Here is a 25,611-nt window from a genome sequence, read left to right on the forward strand (position 1 = left end):
CTTTGCTGCAATTCTCTTGCTGTTTCAGTGAACTGCTGGCAATAAAATCAACCCTGAAGGAGGAGAATTTGGGCCTTCATTAACTGAAAGCCATCACCTATACCTCAAAAGCAGAACTATTCTATAGTGCTCACCAAGTTAAAACGACACAAGTGGTGCCAATTCAGGAGTAGCAGGGTAGGGTCTGTTATGTTTAACAGCACAGATAATAGTGAATCATTACTATGGTTATAGTGAGACTTTATGGGGATTTTTTGCTAACTGCTTCACATTTTTTGCATATTTTCAATTCTACATCTTGGAATAAACTGAAAGATTTGGAGGAGGATTTTTTGGTTTTTCTCTTGTAAGCAACTTAAAAAGACATCTGTATTTATCAATGCCTAGAGAGAACCAGAGGAAATCCCTGGGTTTTTGTAACTCGGTGCAAGCAGACAGAATCTCTGAATAAAGTGTCTTAAAAGTCCACAATGCTATTTTAAAATCAAAGCTAGGAACAGACTGTGGGTGAGGTGCATCACCGACAAACCTTCACCCAGGGTGTCATCACCTAAGAACAATCCCTCAAACTCAGCTCTTTGTGAAGAAAGTTGGATGCTGCTCAATTACAGATAAAAAGTTTTGAGTGCCACAACTACTGAAGAGATCATAAAGTGCAGCTCTCAGATGTGAGTTAACTACAGTGCTTAACTTGCATGTACAAGAATTGGAAGGATCCTCATTTTTTCTGACACAATTGCTTTTGATTAATAATTTGTTTTGTTTTCTAAGGAGGCAGATGTCTCTTAACATTCATACTAAATCTATTACGACTATATATTAGAGTTATTAGTATTATTATCTTATTAATATGGAGTATTAGAAGTGATCAATACATGAGCCTTACCTGTCATCATTTTCAGTAGATAGAAGTCCTTCTGAAGGTGACCCTTCTCTTATTTCTTCTTTTTTTGAATCCTGGTAACCAAGAGGAAAATACACTTTCTCTAACCAGTTCTAATGTCAAAGTGACCTAATAATAGTACCTGGATTTTTAAGGCTCATAACTGAAAAAAATAAATCTTCAGAAGGACCAACCCTATTTCTACAAATGCTACACTGGATCTAGAATAGTAACACTTTGGAAATTTAGGCTGGGATCATGTCTGAAGAAAAGCATCCTGCATTCCTTCACTGAAGTAATGTCTACCCATACCTCTTCTTTAAAAGTCCAATTTTCCATTTTGCCAGAATAAATTCTGTTGTGTTAGAGGAACACAACCTGACATGTGTAGGTTCAAACTGTATTTAAATGTAGTTTAAACTAAAAATTGAGGACTTTAAATACTGTCCTAGTGCCTTATAAAGCAAACTAACAAACCCCCCACCCAGAGGATACCAGCAACCCTTACAGAACAAAGTTTTCCGCGCTTTTTCTTTTGGATCATCACACTTTTCCAATACAAATCCAAACACTCTGCTCTGCAGGTTGTTACATAAAGTTTATAAATGAAGAAAAAATTAAATGTGAATACTGTTTTCATTCTAAGCATGCCTAGCAAGACACAAATTTGGTCAATAATATTTTTGGGACCGTGTTTTGAGAATAATCACCTTGTTTGCCAGTTCCTGCTCTCTGCTCTGCTGAATTATTCTCATGTATTTTTCTAATGGATTGGAAGGAGGATCCTTTACATTATTTTCAGCAGCAGTGTTACTATGCTCAGATTTTACTCCCTCTTTATCTTCTATTTCTTCATCTGTTTTCATTGAGTCTTGGATATACTTTAAGACAGAAAAATAAAAATAAATACTGATTAGAAAAATACATTTATACCTTACTACCTGCAATACATGCAGAATTTCACGTTAAACTCAGTAAAACACACCAGTCTAAACAGTATTAAACAGGACCTAAAAATCCAGAACACTACACACTAAGTGTTTAAGCTCAAAGGGCTTTAAACAAACTCAAGGTCTCCTTATACCCTCTGCTTCGCTGAGTACCCTGGAAGTCCTGACAGATGGATGTGAACATATTCTGGTGGTGTCCCCACCTGCAGTGGCCACACCACAGAGACAGCAAATGTTCAGCTTGTTCCAACAGCATGGTGACAGTGGCCATGAAATTGTAGCTTCCAGTTACATGAGGCAGGGAAGGAAAGGCATCTGTTTCCAGTGAAAAAGGCACTTGGCATAAGGAGACACTCTAGTGAGACTCTGGTTAATCACACAAGTACATAAAATAACTTAGCCTCTACTACTTTCACTTCACAGAATAAAAATCTACTTTTAACCAAGTTACACATATAACAATCCTAAAATGCAAGCCACTACAAAGCTGCATTACTGTCAGAGATTAAATTACCGCCTCTTCATTAAGCTTTTCCACTTCTTTTTGCTTGTTTTCCAAAGCTTTGTGTTGTTCTTTCTCTTTCCTTTCTTCTCCTGCTTTCCTTTCTTCTTCTAAGTTTTTCTTAACTTCTCTGTTCTGTTCTTCAATCTGCCCTTGATCCAGCACTTCTGTGAAAAATTATTTCAACATCTGTAATTAGATTTATGTAGTACAGTAATCACTACAAGAGCATACAAATCAGTACCAGGTTCCTGTATAACATTAACAGCAAATGAAAACCAACTGGATATACTGTTTGCACATACACCAAACTTATTCTTAGGTATGGGGTAATGTGTTTTCCCACCTCTAAACATTTTTTCATCTGATAAATGACTCACCAAGAGTTAAGGAGTAGAGCCAAAGTACGGGCCAGAGATTTGACAGATCTGTGCACTTCTCATTCCTTTCATGGGAATTCTTATAAAACAAACCTTTATTATCCCAAAGTTCATGTTACTGTATTTTTCACCCCTCTGCAATGTGGTTGGATACAATTCTTTATATTTATAAAGCAAAGTTTTTAAAACCCCTTGGAAAATTATTGCAGGACACACTGCTGATATAAGCAATGTATTAAAAAAGTTGTGTACAAAGGACAGCATTAGATAGCAATGAGATGGGCAAACTAAGGAGTGGGAATCATGAGAAGCTAGAAAGCTCTTCTCTAAATAAAAAGAATCATTTTGTTTCCATCTAGAACAATTAGAATAGCAGCATATGCTGACTATATACAAGATATTATTCTCTTCTAGCCAAAGAATTAAATCTACATTGTTTTAATGCTTTTAATTGTTAATGTTAATGTTTAATTAATGTTTTGTTTTAATAATACAGTTCAACAACAGAGTCAAGTATAAATTTTAAAAAATCCAGACAAGCAGTACATAAAATACTTCAAAACATTTAATGTCTCATTCATATCAAGAGCAGAAATTATATTTAATAATTATCCTAAAGAAAAAAATAATCATCTCACAAGAGGTTGGATGGGGGAGTAGGATGGGTGGCAAGAATGTTTGAATTAAAAGCAAATTGAACTAAAACCAGGATGAAAAAAGTCATCCTCATACAGAAAAGCAAAGGAAAACACTCCTTTCTCTATATCACAGAAATGGTACTTTCTGGAAAATTTTTCAACTACACCAGCCTACATACCTACAGATTCTTAAACATTTGGCTTTCTGTGTTATACATTTGACATTTAAAAGGGTACTTTCTTTTGTGTCTGAGCTGAGAACTCACTTAAGTCCTGCAGTGAAGTGGCTGTTGCTGGCACAGGGGCTGTGACACAGTTTCCATCGACAATGTCCCCAGATGGATGCAAGACATCACTTTCACACTCCTCTGGTATGTCCCCCTGATCTGGAGAAGAAATTTGAACAATGGCTTCATTATTTTGTAATTGCAAAAGTGGAGCACAGCAACAGACAGAGAGTGTGGGAATGGCTAAATTAGAACACAAAAATATCAGCACTAATTGAGCATTTTCACTTCAACTCGATCATCTCCCTGAGAATTAAGAATTATCATAGGCTGTACTTGCTTCCTTAATTACAGAATTGTTAGTTTTGAAATTAGCTATTGGAACACATTTGTTTATAAAGCCAAAACTGTAGAAATATACAACAGAAACCCAAGATATTTTCATTTTGTTACATAATCAAGATACAAGTAACAGAAAAATTGTATATCCAAGTTCAGCTCATTGTTTTTATGCATATAAAAATAATCTTTAACTATTTGGTCACTCTTTAATGGGTTCCTTGCCTTCTTCTTCACAGGATGGAGGCTGCTAACTCAGGTATGCTACATTATACTATCTTTTCCCTGTGTAAGGTTGGCTCTGAATTCACAAAAATACAATTAGTGTCCTTCCTCTGATGATTGCTGTGATATTGAACTGCTTTTAAATTACTTATTTGAAATATGCAGACTGCTATTATCTAATTTGATGGGAGACAGAAAAAAAAAGAGATAAAACAAGATGTGGCCATTACCTCTAGATAGCCAGCCTGAAATACACAGGACTATTTTTTCAAGCACTTTGTGTAACACAGCACAGATACTCCATGTAACTCTTTTGGTTTTGGGTAAAGCTTTAGAAAACATCAATTTTCATCCTTCATATACTAGCAATGTCTCAAGCTTTTTTCTTTTTCACATAATAATAAAACTGAAATATTTTACATGAAAAAAAGTCAACCAAACTGATCAGCCTCTCTCTGAATGGTTGGATTTCTTTAAATTAAAACTCTTTTAAAGGAACTGTAGATGAAAGAAAAAATTCTGTCAAGCTGTCATTCTAAGTTAGGAGAATGATTTCAGTTTCTTACCAAAACAAGAGGAATTCCTACCAGTTTCCCCTAGGAAAATAAATTCTATATATGGGATGTTTTGTAAGACCAAAATAATGGACTATCAAACTCAAAAGAAAATCTGTTCTGTTTTGTTGCTCTCTCTTAATTATAACACTATCAACAACAACATTATTTCCATATGAGGCACCAATAAGCATCAGGTGTATTTAAATTAAAAAATTCCTTTCATAAATTTGTCACAGTTAAATATTACTTCTAACTTCAAAATAACTGCTAATAACATAAACAAAGAAACCCAAACCAGAACCATTAATAGTAAAAAACATCTTAAATTAACTACTCTGCAGAGGAGAAAAAAGGTAACTCTGTATACTTTCACTCCCTTTTTAAGGGAGGACAGCAAGAGAGGCATTATTCCCTTAAGATGAGAACATCACCCAAAAGCACTTGCTGCCAAGATAATCTGCTGATCTTTTCTTTCTGGAATTCACTCACAGTAGGACTAAAAGACTTCCATATTTTCTCGTATCTCCTTTAATTCACTGTAGTTTTTACTGTTGTCAACTTCATCCTTCACTATATCTTTTTCTGTATTTATTTCTTAGATTTTACTTTCTTACCCACCTCTCCCTGCAATTTCTCCTGAGCCACCTCCTCCCCTTTTCAGACAATCTGATTTCCTCTTACATACTGAGATTGTCTTTTGATGCAGGCTCACCCAACTGAAGTACTGTTGATAGAGAAATCATCAGCATATGTGAACTCTTAAAATTACTGACCACCACACATCACCAAATGATTCATTAGTACCTTACTCGGGCACAGCATCTACTCAGGCCTAATTGCCAAGAAAATGTCAGCCTGCTGTCACATGTAATAAAATAGAAGTGAAATATGCAATGTATTCCCAAAGGTCTCCCATACAAAATTAAAGAAGTAAATATAAGTCTAATTTAAATGTGAGATGAGTAGAAACCATTAGTGGCTATAGGCTTGGTTCACATTCAAATAATTCATTTAAAGCTAATAAAAGAAATAAATGAGATAAATAAAACCAGCTGAGTAATGAGTAAAGCTTCACAAAGAAATGCACAGATGAGGCATTATCTTCTGCCAGTTATCACAAAACACTATCAGCACATCTGCTATTTAAACAAACATCTTTTTTGGTTCCTTGCTTTTAGAATACTGAAAGCTATATTCTCACAGGGTCAGGAGAGTGAGCAAGGTCTCCACTCCATCTTCCATATGACCTAACCACAACCAAAAGAATAAGCCAGTCTGGGACCCAAGAAAACACTCTTACCAGACAGAATCACTGGTTCCAAAGAAAATACCCCTAACTCTCCCAGACAACAACCACAATCTCTTCACCACCTATGAGTTTAGTTACACCACACAATGCCACATGTCCACCGAGCCTCAGGACTTGACAGACCTCACGCAATCTGGAAACAGGAAGGGTTAGCTGGCTGTTCGCATCTTCCTCATTGACAACTTCATCTACGTTAAACCCACAGTTTCATGGGAGACAAGGCTGCTAAGGTTCAACATTAGGATGTCATTCAAAACTAAGCAAGGCCAGTAACTGCTTCTATTTCCCACTCCATACACAAATGGCTATAAAGGACATCAAGTTTGATTACCCTCTTCTTTCTACACTACCTTAGTTACACCAAAGATTTTTGAAAACTGACCCTGCAGCATACAGAAAGAAGGAAACATTTTATAGCCTGCAATCAACAGAGAGAAGAAATGCAAATAAATGAAATACTGACCTCAGAGAAAAAAAAAGTTAAGACAAAATTTAGGTTTCAGTAACTGAACCACATGTTCCAAAACTACTCAGAGATACTGACTGATGACAGCATAACTGCAAGAGTTCTTTCTTCCCACATTTACATGCAACCTAAAGCAAATTCTAATTCATACTACTATTTAAGTCTCAGTTACTGAAGGAAAAATCAAGAGTGCATGTAATAGCTACAGAAACCTATCTTTAGACTTATAACCTGGTTCTAATTTATGCAGCAAATATAATAAAGCCTCAATTTAGTTAACATACTAATACACTCTTCTGTTTAAAAAATATTCTACACCAGTTTAAAACATTCCAAAGCAACCATCAGACCTACAGCTTTAATCAGAACAAGATTATGCAAGATTTCTGAATAAATTTATGTTACAAATGTCAGAACCAACTCAATTTAATGTCTGCTTATTACTATATACACTTACCTAAAGATGCAAGAATGAAGAAAATATGTCATCATCTGAGACATTTGTTTTCCCTAATTCCAAAATCAGTCAGAAATTTTTCTCTCTAATTACAGTCTTAAAACTATGAAGACTGTTAAGCCCTAAGGTGTTAAACAAATTGTCTGAAATGCACTAAAACTTACCTTCAAGAGTATAAATGTGTTCTTCAAGATCCTCATACCTTAGTTTCTCTGGTTTGTGGATATCACTGAGATCCTGTTTATCTGTTTGTTGACTCTGAAGTCTGAAAAAAATAAGAATATAAATAAGTTAGTAAATATAAATGCCAAACTTCTAAGTAAATAGCCACGTGAAATTCACTCACATGCTAAGCAACAGACTAAACCAAACATAAAATCCATGAAGCTTTCTGACTCAAATTTAATGTATTTCAATCCAGTTCTCTAACTTTTACCAAAAGTCCACTCCATTACCCTTCAGCCTTTCCCTAAGGTCTGCATCACATAGTTTTATTACATGAAAACAAAATAAAAGGAGGAAGAAACAACATAAAAAAGGAGAAATACAATGAATCGTGACTGTCAACTGAAATTAGGAAATTTGCCTTTTCAAGCTTTGTGTTACAGCTTAATTCCCATTTTGATGTCATCTTAACAGATGTGTTTGAAATGTACTAGGATTAGATGTCTGGCAAAACAAGAGATGCAGAGGTGAAAATCTGGGTTCTATCAAAATGGGGATAGTGCCCTCATTCTAAATCCCCATTTATCTCATCAGAAAGATAATGTGAAAGAACAATGTCTCCCACGTGACCCAGCTACTAAACTCTGACCAGAACCAGAACAGCAAAAGGAGTGCAGGTCACTAATGAAATTCAGCATGAGCAATTCATAAAGGAGCTTACTTCACACCAGCTGGTGCTCTTCATCACAGCCTGTTTGTGCTTACAGTTTCTAAGGAATACACATCTTCCATGGGGCAAAAGTGGAGAACAAACAATACAAACAATACAAAACATAGCCCCAGCAATGAGATTTGTTCATAAGCAAAAAGTGAATCTGGGCACAGACAAATAAATCTGCATTGCCAGAAGGATAGGTCAGTGATGTCAGTGGGGGAAAAATACCCTGTAAATTAAATAGGACAGAGTAAATGAAATTTTAAGTTTTGGAAATCTATTTCATGCTTTGAGTCTTTCCTTCATAGAAATGGTTAAGTGCTAAATAATTCTTAAGGGTGCGAAGTTCAAGGACACACATGTCACTTTCTTCAATGCTGTGTCCTGCAACACTGCTAGAAAGACAGAGAACTCACTGCCTCAGTAACAACCCTCAACTGCTTTCTTCTGGCCTAAACGAACAAACAAACAAACAGACAAAAAGTTAGGTAATAATCTGCCTTATCACTCTAGTCTTCTTGTCACGGATGTTACAGCATCATATTCGCTTTCCTTGCCTTTTCAAAGAAGTTCCCATTGCCACTTAAAATCTACAGGTCATGAACTAGTCCCACAATACACATCAGTGATGTGGCATTTGCTTAATAATAAGAGTAAATAACTGGAAAAGCCCACACATGCATTTCTCAAATATTTCATGTAACAGAAAACAGTCCAAGGCACATGAAATTAGAAAATACGCAACAAAAGAATGTGTTTCCTTTGAGAAAGTCTGGGGAAAGCAGCAAGTTCAAGACAATTTTTGGGACCTTATACCCTTGCTTTGTCATAAGAAACCCAAGAAAGCAACAACAAACTAGAGATGCCTTCCCAGACCCAGGTCTGTCCTCTGCAACATAACTTGCTCATACTGTTCACCCTTCAAGCAGGATGGAATCTACAAAATCCTTCAAAGAAGTACAGTCCCTCACAGGATTAGAGCATTTTCCCCTATCACATTAACATGCAGGTTAACATTCAACCTCCACTTTTTAAGATCTGCCAGAGAAGTACAAGAAATCTGAGACATACCACAGAAAATGTGAATGGGTAGGAAAAGGAGACACAGCCTCAAGGGTATACTTAAAGGAAACTGACCTTACAGTCCCTAAATATCTCAACAGCTCATTTTGAAGATAAAAACATAAAGGCTCTACCAAAATTCTAACCAGATAAGAGACCCTCTCTGCATTAAATGTATGTTGAGGCCTTGATAACAAAATAAGAAAGGCCTACAAATGCCTGCTAGAGCTGCCCCAGCACAGGCTGTCTTTCTTCAGCCATCAAACCAGGAATGATGGCTAGCAGGTTAAGGACAATTCAGCTGTGTCTTCTGAGGAAAAAAAAATATTGAAAGTTAAATCCTAGAGCTGCTTCTGAAGACACATATTCAGGATTCTTAGTTTTGGAGAGTGGAGGCAACACTGGACATTAAAGAACAGAAGAACTGTTCTTAAGGACAATAAGAACATGGAAATAGGAGATGCAGAGATGAAAGAGTAGCCATTTTAATGCAGCCTAATTTTGTCAAGTTATTCATTTACCTTAAAAAGATCTTTAGAAAAACAACAAGAAAAGAATTCTGCTACCCATCCCATTCCCACATGCAAAGGAGACTGGAAAATCCTACTTTGAAAACAGGCACGTGAACAAGCTCTTCAGAGAGAAAAAAGAAGTAATAAATTTAGCATTACAGCTTGTTCATGAATGAACTGAGAATGTACAATTGCCTTGATTTAAATTCTCAAACAGGAAGCAGAAATTCAAATGCTTCAATTAGCAAAAGCTCATCAGTCAGGTCACAGATGTGAAAAATAGAGACACAATAAAGAGACATGGCTTTGCTCAGAGCAAACCAAAGTGTCTTGGTTTTTTTATAACTAGGTTCCACTTGAGGCATGATATTTAAAATGGAAATTCTTATTCATCTTTAGAAAAGTTTTCACTTATAAAATCAATGGCTTCCTTGGTTGGTAAAAGCAGCTATCACTGTGAGCAATTAGATAAATGTTTCTTTAAAAAGGTTAAAAATGTTGCATTGTAAACAATGTTACCTGGTTTTCTGGCCATGACTGGATGGTGAGGAGGGAACAGACTCAGAAGATGAAAGCAAACATGGCTTTGAAATTGGAGAAAGAACCTGGTCAACACTCTGCTGTGAAGAGGTAAGGGATGAGCTCTTGATGTCTGCAGAATAAAAATCCCACAATTTGTGTTAGCTATTTGTCCTACTATTTCTCAGACAAGGCTGCTTGTACAACACATGCATTATTGGTTCAATGTGCATGGAGGACTTAGGAAGGAAAACAGTCAAATGCACGAGCTAATTTAAAGGAAAATCAAAAACTGCATAATCCTTCCACTTGCAGATTATGCAGTAAAACAGCTGTTGGATCTGCCAACTGTAAGTATTTTAGAAGAGGACAACTTCATTTTGTTCTCCAGAGACAGGTGCTGACAACTGAGCTGCACTTAACCTCACTTAAAGGAAAAAATAAATCTCAGACTCACATGCATGGTATCTTCTACCTCTTTAAATTTACCCTGAGTTGTTCAGACTGGTATTTCCAACAGCACCAAAAAGCTCCACAGAAGCTTCCAGAATGACTTAAGAGTTTTCTAGCAAAACTACACCTGGTGCTTCAGCCATCTCTAGCAGAAAAGAATAATATATATACACCAGTATAAAAGCACTCCTCAGAAGACTCATGAGAGAAGTGACATTTCAGTGGGGAAGCAACCTAAGTGCGAGCTGACAAATCCCACTAACAGCACAGTTAGCACTGAAGCTAACCTTATATCCTATCACCCAGCTGCAGCAATTGTCCTACACTCTACACCACTCCATTTCTGTAACTCTGGACTCAGGTAATGCACTCCTTTGTTATTCAATTCTTACCCCTCTCCAGAACCAGTCAGTTTTGTGCATTAAGCAGAGAACAGATCCAACTGGAAAAAAGAGATCTGCCATCCTGTAACTAGCTTCTGAAAAGTACAAAGACAGGATGGATTATTCAAGTTATGCACACAACTACAGTTTTAACATTTCCTAATTTTTCAACAAAACCCTAGTATTATGAAAGATTTTGTCCATGTGCAGTGCTAAACAAATAGTCTGTGGGTATTTTATATAGAAGCTGACAGAGAGAACTTACAATATGAAAGATTGCTTTGAAAGTTCAAGTTTCAAAGATGTTTTTAGTAACTGTATGATGCTCTACATGCAGAAACACAGGGAGAGCCACAATCAATCAGAGTTTGTAACCTGTTTCTAACAGTTGCCATTACCAAACAAAACTAAACTAAAATTGAAAAAGGAGAATACTTATATCTTACTTCTGGCAACACCCATCCCAACCTTTCTCCAATCAATACTTTTTTGGATCATCCCGACAGAGAAGTTGTATTCCTGCATCTATACTTGTTCTCACAGAAGCAATGAATTACACAACTTACTCATGGTATGAAAAAAGTGTTTAATTTTATTTCCTTTCAATGTCATGGGATACTGGGGTCTGAGAAATAATAATCAGTTGATCCCTTTTCACCTTCGTCACATTTCTCATTGTTTTCCAGATTTCCCACAGCCATCTTTCTTCCAAACTAAGCTGCCCTCAAATTTAACCTTCCTTCATGGAGCAGCTGATCATTATCTTTTTTTTTTTTGTTACTGTCTTTTTTATCCTATTAAATCCACTTGGAGCCAGGATAAAAAAAATTGAGTCACTCAAGAAGCAGATGTACTGCAGATTTGAAACAACAGATTATTTTTTTACATTTTGTTTCTATTTTGCTTGCTTTTCTGAGTAGTGTCCTTAAAAAAAAAAGACTAAGCAATTATTAGAAACTGTAATATTCATAGCAAATTAAAATTTTTCAAAACTAGGTCCTTCTTCCTTACCATTGCCGAGGAGTATTTTATAAAGATGTCACAGCAAAAAGAACAAACAAAAGGAAATCTGGACCTTTCAGGCTGGAAAGCTCAATTTAAGACAAGCCAAAGACATCTTCTGCCACACTCTAACTACAACAGTTAAATGAAAGGTTAGAAATATAGGAGGGTTAAGAAACTACAATCAATGTTCAAAGTAGTTATACTTAATAGCAAGTTTTGAATTAAACTCTGTATATCATAAAGTTACAGCTGTAGAGATTTATATCGTATAATCTTCTCTTGAAAGCTCCCTAGAGCATGTTTAATTTCCCTCAACATACTTCTCCAGTACTTGTTTCCAGGAAGAAGCAATACTCCAAGCAGCTGGTATATTCTGTCTCCTGCAAAACGACATCTCCTGATTTTTCCTGCACCTTAGCAAATAACAAGTCAAACACTAACACTGCTAAATCTTTCTGTTGCCAGAGCTCAAGAGGAAGAGTGAGTAAAACCCATGACTGCACCCCATTAACAATTGTGACTTACCATCTGGAATTTTCTTGTTACTGAGGTCTTTCTTTGGTTTGGAAATGGGAGTAGAAGAAAGGCGCCTTGAAGATGCTCCTCTGTGTGGTGGCGTGAAGGGAGTTTTAAAGATATCAACCTGCTCAGTTCTTTTGATGTGTTCCTCACCTCTTGGACTGCTCAGAGGTGAATGTGGGCAGCTGGGATTATCCTCTAGCAGTTCCTGCTGGATAGTCAAAGGGTGTCTACTAAGAGGACACTGCAGAATTCCAGGAGGCTGCATCTTCCTTGGTGTTCTGCTTGCAGCTGCATTCAGCATGACTCTGTGTTGGTAACTCCTGTAGGCTTCTTCCAAGTACTCAGCCTCCTTTTCCAGCTCCTTCACCCTGGCCCGGGCCTGCGCGACGCACTCCAGGTCAGAGTCCGGGGAAGCGCCGCGTGGCTGCGGCTGCAGCTGACAGCCGGGCCCCGGCACAGCACTGGCCATCCCCACCTCGGGCAGGAGCGGCTTCCTCGGGAACGCGCCATCCACGTAAATGTCGTGGGGCACCCTCCTGTCCCCAAGGAAGTCGAGGACGGAGCGGTCGACGAGCGACGGCTTTGGGTTCCGATACACCTCATTCTCCAGAGCTAAATGGCAGCAAGAGAAAGTGAGTGACATTAAGAGAGAGAGGGAGACCCACAGCAAAGCAAAAATAATAAAACATGGCATTTAAATTCCAATTTGATCAAAATCATTCTACCATGGAATTGGCTTACATTTTGAGAATTTAATAATTTAATTGAAATTCATTTAAATGCATTTTTAATGCAGCTTCAAAGCTGCAAATTACCACTGCTATTTTTTAAATATATAATTCTTCCATGTAAAACCACCATTAATTTAAAAAATAACATTGTAGAGTACATACCTATGTTCAAGTAAATAAATAAACATTAAAACATTACCACTTTGGACATGTTATGTCTAATCATGCTGGTAAAGTCTAAGGAACACAGGGCATGCCACAAGGCTTAAGAGTTTCCCTTTATTTAATAAAAAAATAATTTTGAAGAAAAACAACAGCACATAGAAAATGTTTTGTTTTGTTTTTCGTTAAAAGTACTCTAAAATTGTCAGTTAAACTGAATGTTTTGGGGCAGTCTGCTTCTAGGGACTTGAATGCCTCAACAAGCCCAAAAGACCAATATGATGCTGTATCTTTCAGCACATTTACAACCTTGTTTTTATTCTACACAAATGGTTCTTCAAAGACTTCATTAACTCTGATGTAAAATGAAAGCTCCTACAGTACTTTCAGTCATTTAATTAAAATATATATTTGCTAGTTTCATATAACAAATTTCCCATTTCAAATGGTACCAATACGTGTACCATAACTATACGTGTATGCCTAGAGCATAGTATAAAATGTAAAATATTGCATATACTGAACTATGAGACAACACATTGTATGTAATGTATAATCATTGCAGAATTGAATTCTGTATTTTTACATTAAATACACATACTAACCCTTTTATTTATAATACTTGATATTAACAAACTGATAGACATCTTTAAAAGAACATTTCTTCAGCAGACTGAATTTCTTTATGTAAGTGCCCCTATGTTTCTAATGCCCATACGAGACAAGTTAAGCATAACTTAGGCAAAAGTTATTAGATTTGACTAAATCTGTTTAAGAGCTAGACTTAAATTCTGAGGTACAAAATAAAATTTCAAATTGATTATTTTTATTATGAACATTCAAGAATCAAAACACATTGAAACACAAGTTGCCTGCTGGAAAATGTTTATGTTATCAGAAAACATTAATGTCCTTATACTGAGGAAAAACAGACAAAAATATGCAAATGCTCAGGGAGGAGTATTTTATTTCCTCCTATAGGTTTGTTTTCTGAGAGGAGGTTGTAATGAGTCTCATTTTTAAACTGGGCTTTAAATAGATTTTGATTTTAAAATTTAAAATCTACTCGCTGGTGATATATTAGTTCTACACAAATGCAGTTTTTTTAAGCTTCTGGAACTTCTTACACTTGTCCTTCATAAAGGACTGCTCTGGTGTAAGATACAAACCTGCTTGTGTTTGCTTCACTTGCAGTTTCAGTTCTTCAACCTGCACATTTAACTTCCTGACAGTAGCTTCAGAGTCTAACAGTTGGGCCTTTAATTGGGCACAACGCTCAATCTATAGGAAATCAAGAAAAAAAATAAAAACCAGCATAATTCAAACAAGAAGAATAATCTCAACTGGCTGAATACTTGGTTTTTAAATGTTTTTCAGGTCCGGTCAGACCATATATACCTAGTATCCTACCGAAGTCAGCACTGACAATTTGGTGACTCAGTAAGACTTACTTGGTAATGTTGGGTTGGTTTTGGTAGTTTTTTGGTGTGGTGATGGTTTTTTTTCTTTGGAGTTGTATACATAAAAATAAGCACAGTACAAACAATCCTTGTAACTTCACAGCAAACGGCACACAGACAGATGGGTAATTGTGAAAGAGATGACAGGAAGAAGAAAAGATTAAAATAATTTCAAAATATTAATTTACCTCACTTTGTAGCTGTTTTTCCAACATTTGCTTATGACTTTCAAATTCATCCAGCACCAGCTTCTTAGAATGCTCCACTCTCCTCAGCTCCACTTGGCAGGCCAGGTACTCCGCCGAGGGCTGGGACAGCTCTGCCCCAAAAGGGAAACACCAGACACTCAGACAAAGAATAACAAGTGTACACTTTTCTACACAATAGTCCATGAACATGTAAAGCTGATTTGATTTTAGGAACATAACAAGGCTTTCTCTGAATAAGTACTTGGAGATATTTTTCTTCTTCCTTTTACAAAGAACCAAAATCTTTGTTGGTGTAGTCCTTTAAGAACTAGACCCAGACTATGCTACACTAGAAGAAAAATACATATCCTTATCTTACATAACTGCAATACATCTCTACAGTCCTGTAATCTGAAATGCACATTAGAAATACTTTGTATTTATTACTGTAGTCAGGCAAGCACTTCAATAATAATGCCATGTTCTTTTACCATTACTAACCATACTAATGCAAGGTTAGAAATATTCTTTTAATTCAAGCTGGTATCTAGAAACAAAACAAATGGATTATTGTGCTGCTTTTTTCAGAGGGTGAAAGGGATATCCTTCCAAATTACAGCTACCATTTAATTGAGAATTTCTCCCATACAGACATATAAAAGAAAATATACTTATGCCAAGGACTGCTCAATTATATGCATCACTAGCTTGGGCTTCATGCAAACTACTAGCAAACATAATTCAAAGAAAGCATTTTAATGAAAATTTACTTCTAAACAAATACTTGTAGAGAAACATAAACAAGAAAATAACTAAATCATTCACACTGACTGTCTCGAAGATGCTGGTTCTCACTCCGAGTCTCATCCAACTGTTGCCTAAGTAGTTTATTCTGCACTTGGAGCTCCAATTTTTCCTCCTTTAGCAAAGGATAGTCCGATACCTCTTTCAGCTTTTCTGTCAACAACTGATTCTGTTTATTTACCAACAGAACCTGGGCCTTCATTGACTCCAAGTCCAGCTGCAGACAAAGAACAGTTTAGAAGCTTATGAATTGCTGTACTACTCAACAATTATTTTTATTTCACATTTTCTTTTTTATTTGTAACATACCTGAACTGCACCAACTAGAATAGAGGCTTCTTTAAATTCATATTTACAATTACCTCAAGCTCTTTGGTGCGTGATACAGCTTGCTTGAGTTCCTCCTTTTTTGAATTCACAGCAATGGCTTCTTCTTGCAAAAGCATAGCTTTCTCTGCAGGGAGGATTACAAATGCTGAATTAAAATTAGTAGAGTATTACAGTAAAAAACTGTATCAGCAGAAAACAGTTTTAAGCTGCTAAGCCCAAAATTCAATTTAATTTAAGACATTAACATGACTGAATGCCATACACATGCCTTCAAAATTAACTAAATCATGCTGTATATACAAATGTATACATATGCATACACACATTTAGAATTAAGCAAATCAAATTCCTATGCCTGTGATGTATCATTTCATACACATCCCTGACTTTAAAGTCTAACCCTGTTTTCTGTTCTGCTCTCTTCTGTGAGCTCCAATTAAACATTTTGTGCAAAATAAATGTAGAAACTGGCAACTGTGCCAGGGTACAGTACCAGAGTTCAGTTAAAGCCTGAATGAGCCATTAGGACTTCCAAAGGAAATGGGACACTGAAAAACCAGGAATGCTTTGCAGCCTCTGTGCAAAGCAGCAGTTTATGATTTCCACTGCATTCTGAACAGGAACAAGTTGCTGAACGTTCACTGTTGCTGAATGTTACCTGTCCTGATGGCTCTTCTGTCCCTTATACCATTGAACATCAAGACTGTTCAGGAACAGCAGTGGTCTGGCATATGACAGTAAAAGCTCTAGAGATAAACAGGTACTTTATCAATCTCAGACAGATGATTACCTTTATTTTTTTTCTCATCTTCAGTAACTTTATTGGTTCTGGCTATGTGTTCTTCTTTTAATTCAAGCTGGTATCTAGAGACAAAAAGGATTACGTACTCCCAAAGGATGTGAGTACACACAAGCACAGGCATTTGTGCTAATTCCATTCTTTGCCAAACTAAACTATAATCCCACAATTATTTATTAACAAAATTAACTATCACAGAGCCACCAAAATGGCTGGAAAGGGCCCTGCCAATCATCTATTCATCATCTCCCTGGATGATCTGTACCAATGCTGCATTACTCTCCCAGTAGATTTTCTCCTTAAGTCCAAGCTAAATCTCCTAAGTCACAACTTCCAGCCCCTTCCATATGAACTGAGAGGTCACATTTGAGAGTCCAACTCAAATGGACTATCCTGGCAGACTTTACCAAGCCCTTTCCAGTTTCTTCATCACTTTTTTGAACTGGGGAGCCCAAACCTGGGCATGGCATTCCCAGCATAGCTTTCCCCAGTACCTTTCAAGGGACAATAAGTTCCCTCAGTCTGCTGGCCATGCTGCTTCTAATCTTACCCATCATACTGTTTTGCCTTATTTGTCAGAGCATGCTGCTGGCTCATAATCAACCTGGCATTCACTGTAACTCATCCACCTCCTCTTCAGAAATGCAGCTCCTCAGTCAACTCTTTTTCCCATTTATACAACCTCATAGGGCTATTCTGCCCCAAGCACTGAGCTTTGCCATTTGCCTTGTTAAAATTCCTAAGATTTGCACTGGCACGATTCCCAACCTTGTCAAAATCTGCCTGAACTGAAACTCTGTCATTCACTGTGGAAATGATTCCTCTTAATTGAGCCTCGTGTTCAAAGCTGAGGATGCCCTGTGCCCATATCCAGATGAAGGTGTTGGACAATAAGGGCCCCAGAACTGGCCCCAGGGATTCTCTGCACACCACCAGTCACCAGCCAGACACTGAGCACTGCCCAGGTCCACCACCATTCATAGCCCAGTAGTTATCCAACAGTGCCATTCCATTGAACTGGAATTTACTGGAGCTAAGAAAGCTCAGCATTCTACATGACTGGGACATAATTATAAATGGTTTCAGACATAGCCAAATCCATCATCCTGCATTTCTGCAAATGGTCCAGATCACTCAGATCCTTCTCCCAAAAATGGCATTTAATGTTTATGCAAATATAGAAAGATTGATTTGCTAGCAAGCGTCACTACTTCTGTATAAGCAACAGTAGTTCTTTAATACTTTCATCAATGATTTGGGACAAAAGGACATGGATTTTGTCTTTCTGAGCACCTGCAGCATGCCTTAAAATATCTTGTATGTTGATAAAATAAGCAAAGCAACAGTTTATCCTTAAAATGCTTTGCTTCTCTTCCTGTACTGAAAGGACTTTGCAACCACTATTTGTAGCTAGCTGTAAGGTGAGTCAATTAATTAGTTGCATTTCACTGTTCTCTAACAAAATCATCAAATGCTGAGGGATTGTTTTTACCAAAACCTACCATCAACACCTTTGCTCTTTAATTTAAAGACCTAAAAATACAGATAATCCTGCTCACTGGCTTGCAATAAAAAGTAATGATTTATCAGTCACTTGCTTTAGCTGCCTAACTGAGACAGGTTCATGACATGCCAAGAGCTCTTGTCTGCACTGAAGTATCGAGGAACCCTTCAAGCGACCAAGGTACTACAAGGAAGCACAATAGCAAAGTTAGGATATACCCACTGCAATACTCCATAAGAAATCACAGATGACTGCCAATTCCTTAAGACCAGGTTCAAAGAGAAGATAACCAATAAGAGGGAGATCCATATCACAGAATCTCTCTTCAAAACTGGGAAGGGGTGAAGGTAAGAGCCAATTCGTCTGTATAATGGACTAGTATGTCTCTCACCCCTTTTCCAAGGGAACATCTCTTTAATGCTGATTTCCCCTTATGCTTCTTCTGCATTCACAAAATGCTCAGTTCTTTTAACTGTGGTCAAAGGAAGTAATTAATACTGCTTCAGATCCTCTTGTCTAAATATACAAGCTAATGTCAGATGTCTTTTCCAGATATTGACACAGAATTTAAACTACAGCAATAATATAACCTATAACCAAAAGAGAATTATTTTCTATAGTAATAGAATTATTTTCTATAGTACTAGCAAATAGCTAAGCAGTAATGCAAAAGATTCAATCTCACTAAAACAAAAACATAAGTGAACATTTTCAAAGTCCTTGCTTTGCTACATTTTTCAAAATAAATCCTATAGTATTTATTATTCTGTTTTCATATGAAATATTATGTGTCCTATAAGAGACAAAAAAAAATTTACTTTAAGAGTTCTGTCTTCAGCTTTTGGTCATATGTCTCCTCTATGTTCTTCACGGCAACCTCACGACGCCGAAGTGCATCTTCTATAGCTTTATTTTTCTCCTCCTGAACTTTCTGGGTGCTGAAATATCCAGAAATACACAGACAGTGACCAGTTATAAAGTCAAAGTTTTAGTCTGGGATTCTGTTTCTTTTTCACAATAACATTTATAAACATCAAAGGGCAATGTGCTTGTTTTGAATGCTGCTGCAAGTTGAAATCATAATCAGACTCTGTCATTGTAGTTCATTAAGAACATGGTGATGTGACACAAACTAAATTGCCCTATTTAAAATTCAGTACCAATCAATTATGCAGCTATCCCGGGTTAACCCTGGCTCAGTTTCCCACACCAAACACACTTCAGAGGAAAGAGCTGAATAGCTAGAATAGCTGAGCTTGCTATTCTATCAGCACCCTCTACTGGGTTGATAAAAAAAACCAAGTTTTTGTTAGCAGGATACTCATTTCGCTATGAAAAACAGATGACAAAGTAACAACATTAAGTAGTATTGAAAGTTTTGCCAAAAATGGATTAGTTACTTTTTTTATTTAACTAAAGAAAATGGATCTTATTAAGGACAAATAATAAAAAAAAAATCAACCCCAAAACATAGGGTTAATAAGGCAAAACATTAATGTGCATATCTCATGTGTGTTAGGGTTACATACTGTGCTGTTTGGAGGTTGGGCTTTTTTAATTTAAGCACTTGAAGTAAACATCTGGTTCCTTGCCTGCAAAGCAATGCTGAACTGTTTTGGTTGGATGAGGTGGAATAGAAAAAAAACAGAAACATCTTTTTGTATGGGGTATCCCTGCTAATAGAGACAGTATACAATACTGCTCAAAATGTAAAATTCTGGGATATATTATCTATTTCAACATCGCAGAAGCAGAAACAAAACAGAAACATCTTGAGGCAGGTTTTGCAGAAGCATCATTCAGCATTGCATATATCCTTCAGCAACTTACATTTCAAATGCCTCCATCCTTTGCTTCAGTTCTGCCTCCCTGGTCCTTATGGCTTCAATATCTTTCAACAGACTTTGTCTCTGAGCATACACTTCCTTTGCTTCTATCTGAATCACAAAACATTATCCTTAGTTTTACTTCACTGTAAAACTTCATTTACTGTTTAACACACTCTAAATTTGAAGGATCTTCTTCAGGGACTGATCTTACTCCCATAAATACTATTTATATAGTCATTATATGAAACAACATCTGGAATCAATTTTAAGTATCTTTTTTTAATTCCCTTTCTACTTTCACTCAGAATAAAAATGTTTTAGATGGAGTCACTTCCGCCTACCCATAAACATACTTCCTTTAAGAAATAGCACTGATTAAAACTCAAGTAAAAGGAATTTTTTTTAATTGCAGAATAAACATGTTCAAACACTTGACTTTTTAAAAATAAACAAGTTTTGTATGTTCTTCACAAAAATGTAGTTGAAAAAACAAACAGCAAAACCCACTGATAAAACATGACTTAAAACTAAAACTGAGTAAAACAACAGCCTTTCAGTTTTTGCAGTTTAATTTACAGAACTCATAAAAAATTGTAAACAGGGTTCTCCAAGTGCTGAACATATTAACATCAAAACCCACATATCTTCCTCTTAATAAAAATGGCTTTTTTTGCCCTTAAGCACAAAAGACATTATTTGTCTCAAAAAAAAAAAAAAAAAAAAAAAAAAAACTCTAAGAAGAAAGTTATGGTTTTGCCATATGGACCCCTATATTAACTTTGAAAGCCATGTGCATTTGACGGCGCTGACAGATTTAGCGGCTGCTCCTGGTACAAACAATAGACCAGTTTCTCAAGCCACATTTCCTAGACATAATGTCATTATAGTGAAGGGTTAAATGACCAGACATCTTTAATGTAAATGTACCTGAACTCTGTTTAAAGAATCCCAAGGTAAATGAAACAAAGTTCTCAGTGAGTGCAGAAGCTGACAAGAGAAATCAAATATTTATACACAATACTTGATTGTTGATCTAGTGATTGGTAGGGGTTTTTTTAATTACTGAATTAATTTCATGCCCAGAGAAGAAGACTGATAGCATAACAAAGATGTTTTCTTTTCAGCTTCAAAGCACACAACCCTGAAATAAATTCATGGCATGGTGATAAATTGTTTAATATTATATTAATTAATATAGAGACCTGCACAACTGCTTTGTTAGCCAATACCACATGTTCTCAGAGAAAAAAACAAGACAAACAAACCATAATGCCACCACACCAAAGCAAAAACAGTTAACATTTATGGATGATTACTATTTGGCTATGAAGGTCTACTGCAGATAGCAGGGAGGTGGCAAGGTAAACAGGCAAGAGAAGAGCAAACAAACTATTCTTTCAAAAACTGAGAAGTAACAGCTTGAGATCGGGATAAGCAGTTGAGAACTACACACGAATGATTGTGTGCTGTAGTAACAGTTACTACCTGGGCAAAACACCAAGATTTAACAGCCCAGAGGAGTAACTCATCAACACGAAAGTGTTCAGAAAAATGAAATGAGATGCTAGCTTACAGTAAAGACGGTGGTTATTCGTAACAGTCAATATATAAAAACAAACAGAAACAGCATATCTGTACCATATGAGCTATTTATTCAGTTTAAGAATAAACAGAGTCTTCTGAGCAGCTAAAAGAACTTAAGAGTGTAACTAAAAGCTATGTTCAACTTTCTGTGAAAAAAAAACCCCAGTGATCTGAATTCAGCAAATTATTAAAACAGATTTAAAAATATTTATTACATTTACATCCCATCTTGCAGAACTGTTCCTTTTCCAGTCATGTCTACTTAGATGTTTAATCATACTCATTCTTGCAGTTGCTAAAGGCATTCCCCTATTTATAAGAACAAACGTGAATTCTAAGTCTTCCCTAATCAGCCAAGATTTGAAGGTAAATCTCCCAAAGATAAAAGAACAGTCTAACCAACTCACTGAATCATTTTGCAATAGATTCGGAAAAAAATATTTGGAACTTTACCTCTTGTTGCCTTTGAAGCCTCTCAATGGCATTCTTTTCACGAGAAATCAAGGCTTCAGATTTTGCTTGATGTGTCTTCTCTAACTCATGACGCAGCTCAGAGATTTCTTTCTGGGTCTGCACTTTCTCCTCCATTTTAATCTTTGCTATTTCAACTTCTTTAAAATGTTCAAGCTTTTACATAAAGGAGGAAGAGAGTTAAATAGGGCCATCTTCAAATCAAAAAAGACAGTTCCTTCTAAGACAATTCAAAATTTCACCTTGAAATTCATGTTAGGAAACGATAAATTGATAATAAATATTTACCATGATAGAAGTATCTTAGCAGTACATACTACCTGCACATCTCACATAGTTTTCATGTGTTTATGTGGCAGCCCAAAGCAGATCTTACACAAAACTATCAGCTTTAGACAAGAGCAGAACAGAAGCCTATGAAGAAAAATGCACTGCAGGAGTGATACTCTGCTTGGAATTAAGGAACGGTCACAGTCTTTTACTCCTCTTCCAACAGTCTTTATTCTTGTCCCTTTCCCAAAGAACCAGTTTTGACTAGCGATTCAAGAAATGGCAGAAACAGACCCACACCCTGAATTGCTCAGAAACCACAGTAATTCACCTGGACACAGAAGAAATGCCAGAAATGTAAAAAATGCAAAACATGTAACTTCATCTGAAGAGGTTTACAGACAGAGAAGTCCCAATTCACTGACTTCTAAGCACAACTGAAAAAAAGGAAATGCACACAAACAGGAAAGCACAAATCTTGCAACTGCATAAAAGAATCATTTGGGAACATGACTCCATACAGGGTGTGAAGGACAATATATGTGAGAACAAATGGGATTATAAAGAATTACAAGAAAAATTTAGAAGAAAATTGAAAGCAAGCATACAAGACAAAAATGTGAGGAAAAACTGAACAAAAGAATCAGAAGAGAATGACAGAAAAATTGTGAGAAAAGATTAAAGAGTGGAAAAGGCACAGTAGGAATGTCTGATCAAGTAATTCAGGTCTGTGGGCACAAATTTTGAGAAAAAGGAATAGTGAGACAATACAGCATCACTTGTATATATCCAAATTGTTTAGAAATGTCTTACAATAATTCACATCATGTTGCTAAGGAATTAATGTAAAGATAATTGAATTTAGAAGAGAATCCCATCTCCTGTTTTACAACTGGCTTGCTTAAACTGATAAAAACCTAACAACACACAAATTAACATGTTTTACATACTAAAAAAGACAGAGCCAGTTGGGGAATAAAGAGAGAATGAAGGTAAAAGAGAGGTTTAACTCTCCATCTTTCTCCTTGTCTGGCTAAATAAATGATGACTACATTGAATGCCTATAAAAGTGTGTGGAAGAATTCTGATTATTACATTATCATTTTTATATCCCAATGAACGGTTGATCTTGACAGAAATTAATGAAAAATATATTGAAATTAAATACGGTTGACTTACTTTTTTCTACCTAAATAAACTGATGATCGTGACTGAAATTTATGGAAAAGAAAGAATATGTATTTAAATAAAATACAGTAAATTCCCTCTGCTCCATTTTTTAGACAGAAGGATTATCAAAGGATTATGCGACAAAATTTTAATCTTATTTCCAAAATGAAGGGAAATTCTCTAGAAGAGCTGTCTTCAATTATGGGAAGAAAAAAGGTTATACTGTCTCATGACTTTAGTGTTTCTGTGCAATGTTTTGAAATAGAATGCAAATTCTCATCAGTATTAAAAGTTAATTATCTGTCGAGCTACACAACAATAATTCACACCTCTCAGTTGCTATGCACCATACTGAAATTCAAGCATCAAAATCTTAACTGGGAAGGAAAATTAAAGTTGTGGTATAAACATTTGTCCATAAAACAAAATCATCAAATAGCAGATAAAATTTACCAAATTAAGACAACCAGAGTAAGCAAATGTTATGTTACAAATTAACATCAGAATAAAAAACTTAACATTCTGTGCAGATTTAACATAAAAGGGGGATGACAAACATACATGCTGTATCATCAAATTAACAACAGATATTGGATTAATTTAGTCTTCTGTGCTTATTTCAACTACTAGATTTTTTCAATTTGCCCTAAGGATGAAAAGTTTACAATGTGTAAAGTCAAAATTAATGTCTCTCGCAAATTCATAAACCAGAGTTATACCTTTTGATGCATTTCTTCTTGAAGCTGCTTCTCTATTTCTTTTCTATATTCATTAAGTTTTACTTCTAAAGATTCATATTTCTGATGCAGAGGATAGCAGTCTGCAAACTGTTCATCAATCAGCTGAAGCTTCTCAGCTAAAAAAAAAGCAACACATCCATCATAATTTAAAAACATTCACTGCAGTTACCTTACCAAAGACTGCAGGAACCTCACTTTGCAGGACATTCCTCAGCTTATTCAAGCAGCACTATCCTAGAAAGACTTGTGTGGCACAAAAGCAGAGGCAGCACAGAAATGCCATTTATATATGCACATATATATATATATGAACACAACATATACCTAGGAGGAGGCACTTGGCAGTTTAGATACTATCTGTGGTATTACATAGTCATTCCTCCTCTTTACCATGGGTAGACAAGAATTTCCCTTTGTATGCAACTTGTAGCTTTTTTGGTATTAATGTATTAATTGTGCAACCTTTAGCTTTTTTGTATTAATACATTAATAACAGCATGCATATTATACATTCAAGAACTCCCAGTCTCTGCTTAACTTGCTTACAGAAAGAGGGAATGCATTTACAATTCTGTTCTCCAGAACATATTTCAACACATTAACATTTACAGTCCATTTGTCATAGGTCTTAGCTAAATGCCTAAGGAAACATATGAGTGATTTAAAAATAAATCCTATCCTGATTATGCCTTATTTTAAGAAAATTTAGAAATTCCATGTTCTAGTGATAGACAGTGCAATTTGCTCATTGTAACTTTAGGCTGCATTTGAGTAAGTAACAAAATAACACCATTCATGCAATATATATAAAGCCATACCATATACCAGTATGAAAATATCTGGGGAGAGTTGTTTGCACAGGTTGCACTTACCAAGAGACTCTCTGTAAGGAGGCACTGAGGTGGTCTGAGTTTCTGTGCTGTGAGTTTCCCTGTTTAGATGATGTTCGGTAAGTCCGATTAAAATTTGCATAAGGAAACCTAGCAAGAGCCAACAGATTAGTTAATTCTGATGTCATACCTAAATGGAACTCGAGCCTGTAATTAACAAAGCATTTTTCAATGTACAAGAAAAGAACAAGTATGTCAGTAAAAATCAATACTAGTGAACAATTATGGTTTTATTATAAGCATAATCCAGTCCATCTCAGTCAGCAAAACCTGTTCTTTTGCAACTTTTCCTCCCATACATGTCTCTTGACTCCCAAGGTCCATTGAGAGTGTAGATTATTAGTACTTAATTATGAGGCCTTTAAGCAAGTTTTGAAGATCAGGCTCTTTTACATTATACAGTATAGATG

At 36.0% G+C, this 25,611-nt stretch overlaps 1 protein-coding gene across 3 annotated transcripts in view; it reads right to left on the minus strand.

Moving 5' to 3' along the window:
• The window catches only part of OFD1 (OFD1 centriole and centriolar satellite protein), a 38,120-nt gene that overhangs the window by 8,132 nt on the left and 4,377 nt on the right, over positions 1-25,611 (minus strand). For all 3 annotated transcript variants that reach the window (XM_068180035.1, XM_068180034.1, XM_068180036.1), the window contains 17 exons: positions 25,184-25,291; positions 24,291-24,427; positions 22,114-22,287; positions 20,078-20,184; positions 19,066-19,185; positions 16,735-16,808; positions 15,977-16,068; positions 15,642-15,831; positions 14,811-14,941; positions 14,332-14,443; positions 12,260-12,881; positions 9,907-10,029; positions 7,098-7,198; positions 3,620-3,739; positions 2,348-2,502; positions 1,594-1,764; positions 887-957 (listed from right to left, as the gene is read on the minus strand). In XM_068180035.1, coding sequence (XP_068036136.1) covers positions 887-957; positions 1,594-1,764; positions 2,348-2,502; positions 3,620-3,739; positions 7,098-7,198; positions 9,907-10,029; positions 12,260-12,881; positions 14,332-14,443; positions 14,811-14,941; positions 15,642-15,831; positions 15,977-16,068; positions 16,735-16,808; positions 19,066-19,185; positions 20,078-20,184; positions 22,114-22,287; positions 24,291-24,427; positions 25,184-25,291 — 2,608 coding nt within the window. The remainder of the gene's footprint in view (positions 1-886; positions 958-1,593; positions 1,765-2,347; positions 2,503-3,619; positions 3,740-7,097; positions 7,199-9,906; positions 10,030-12,259; positions 12,882-14,331; positions 14,444-14,810; positions 14,942-15,641; positions 15,832-15,976; positions 16,069-16,734; positions 16,809-19,065; positions 19,186-20,077; positions 20,185-22,113; positions 22,288-24,290; positions 24,428-25,183; positions 25,292-25,611) is intronic.

This window comes from Anomalospiza imberbis, chromosome 2 (genome assembly GCF_031753505.1).
Source record: "Anomalospiza imberbis isolate Cuckoo-Finch-1a 21T00152 chromosome 2, ASM3175350v1, whole genome shotgun sequence".
Taxonomy (NCBI): domain Eukaryota; kingdom Metazoa; phylum Chordata; class Aves; order Passeriformes; family Viduidae; genus Anomalospiza; species Anomalospiza imberbis.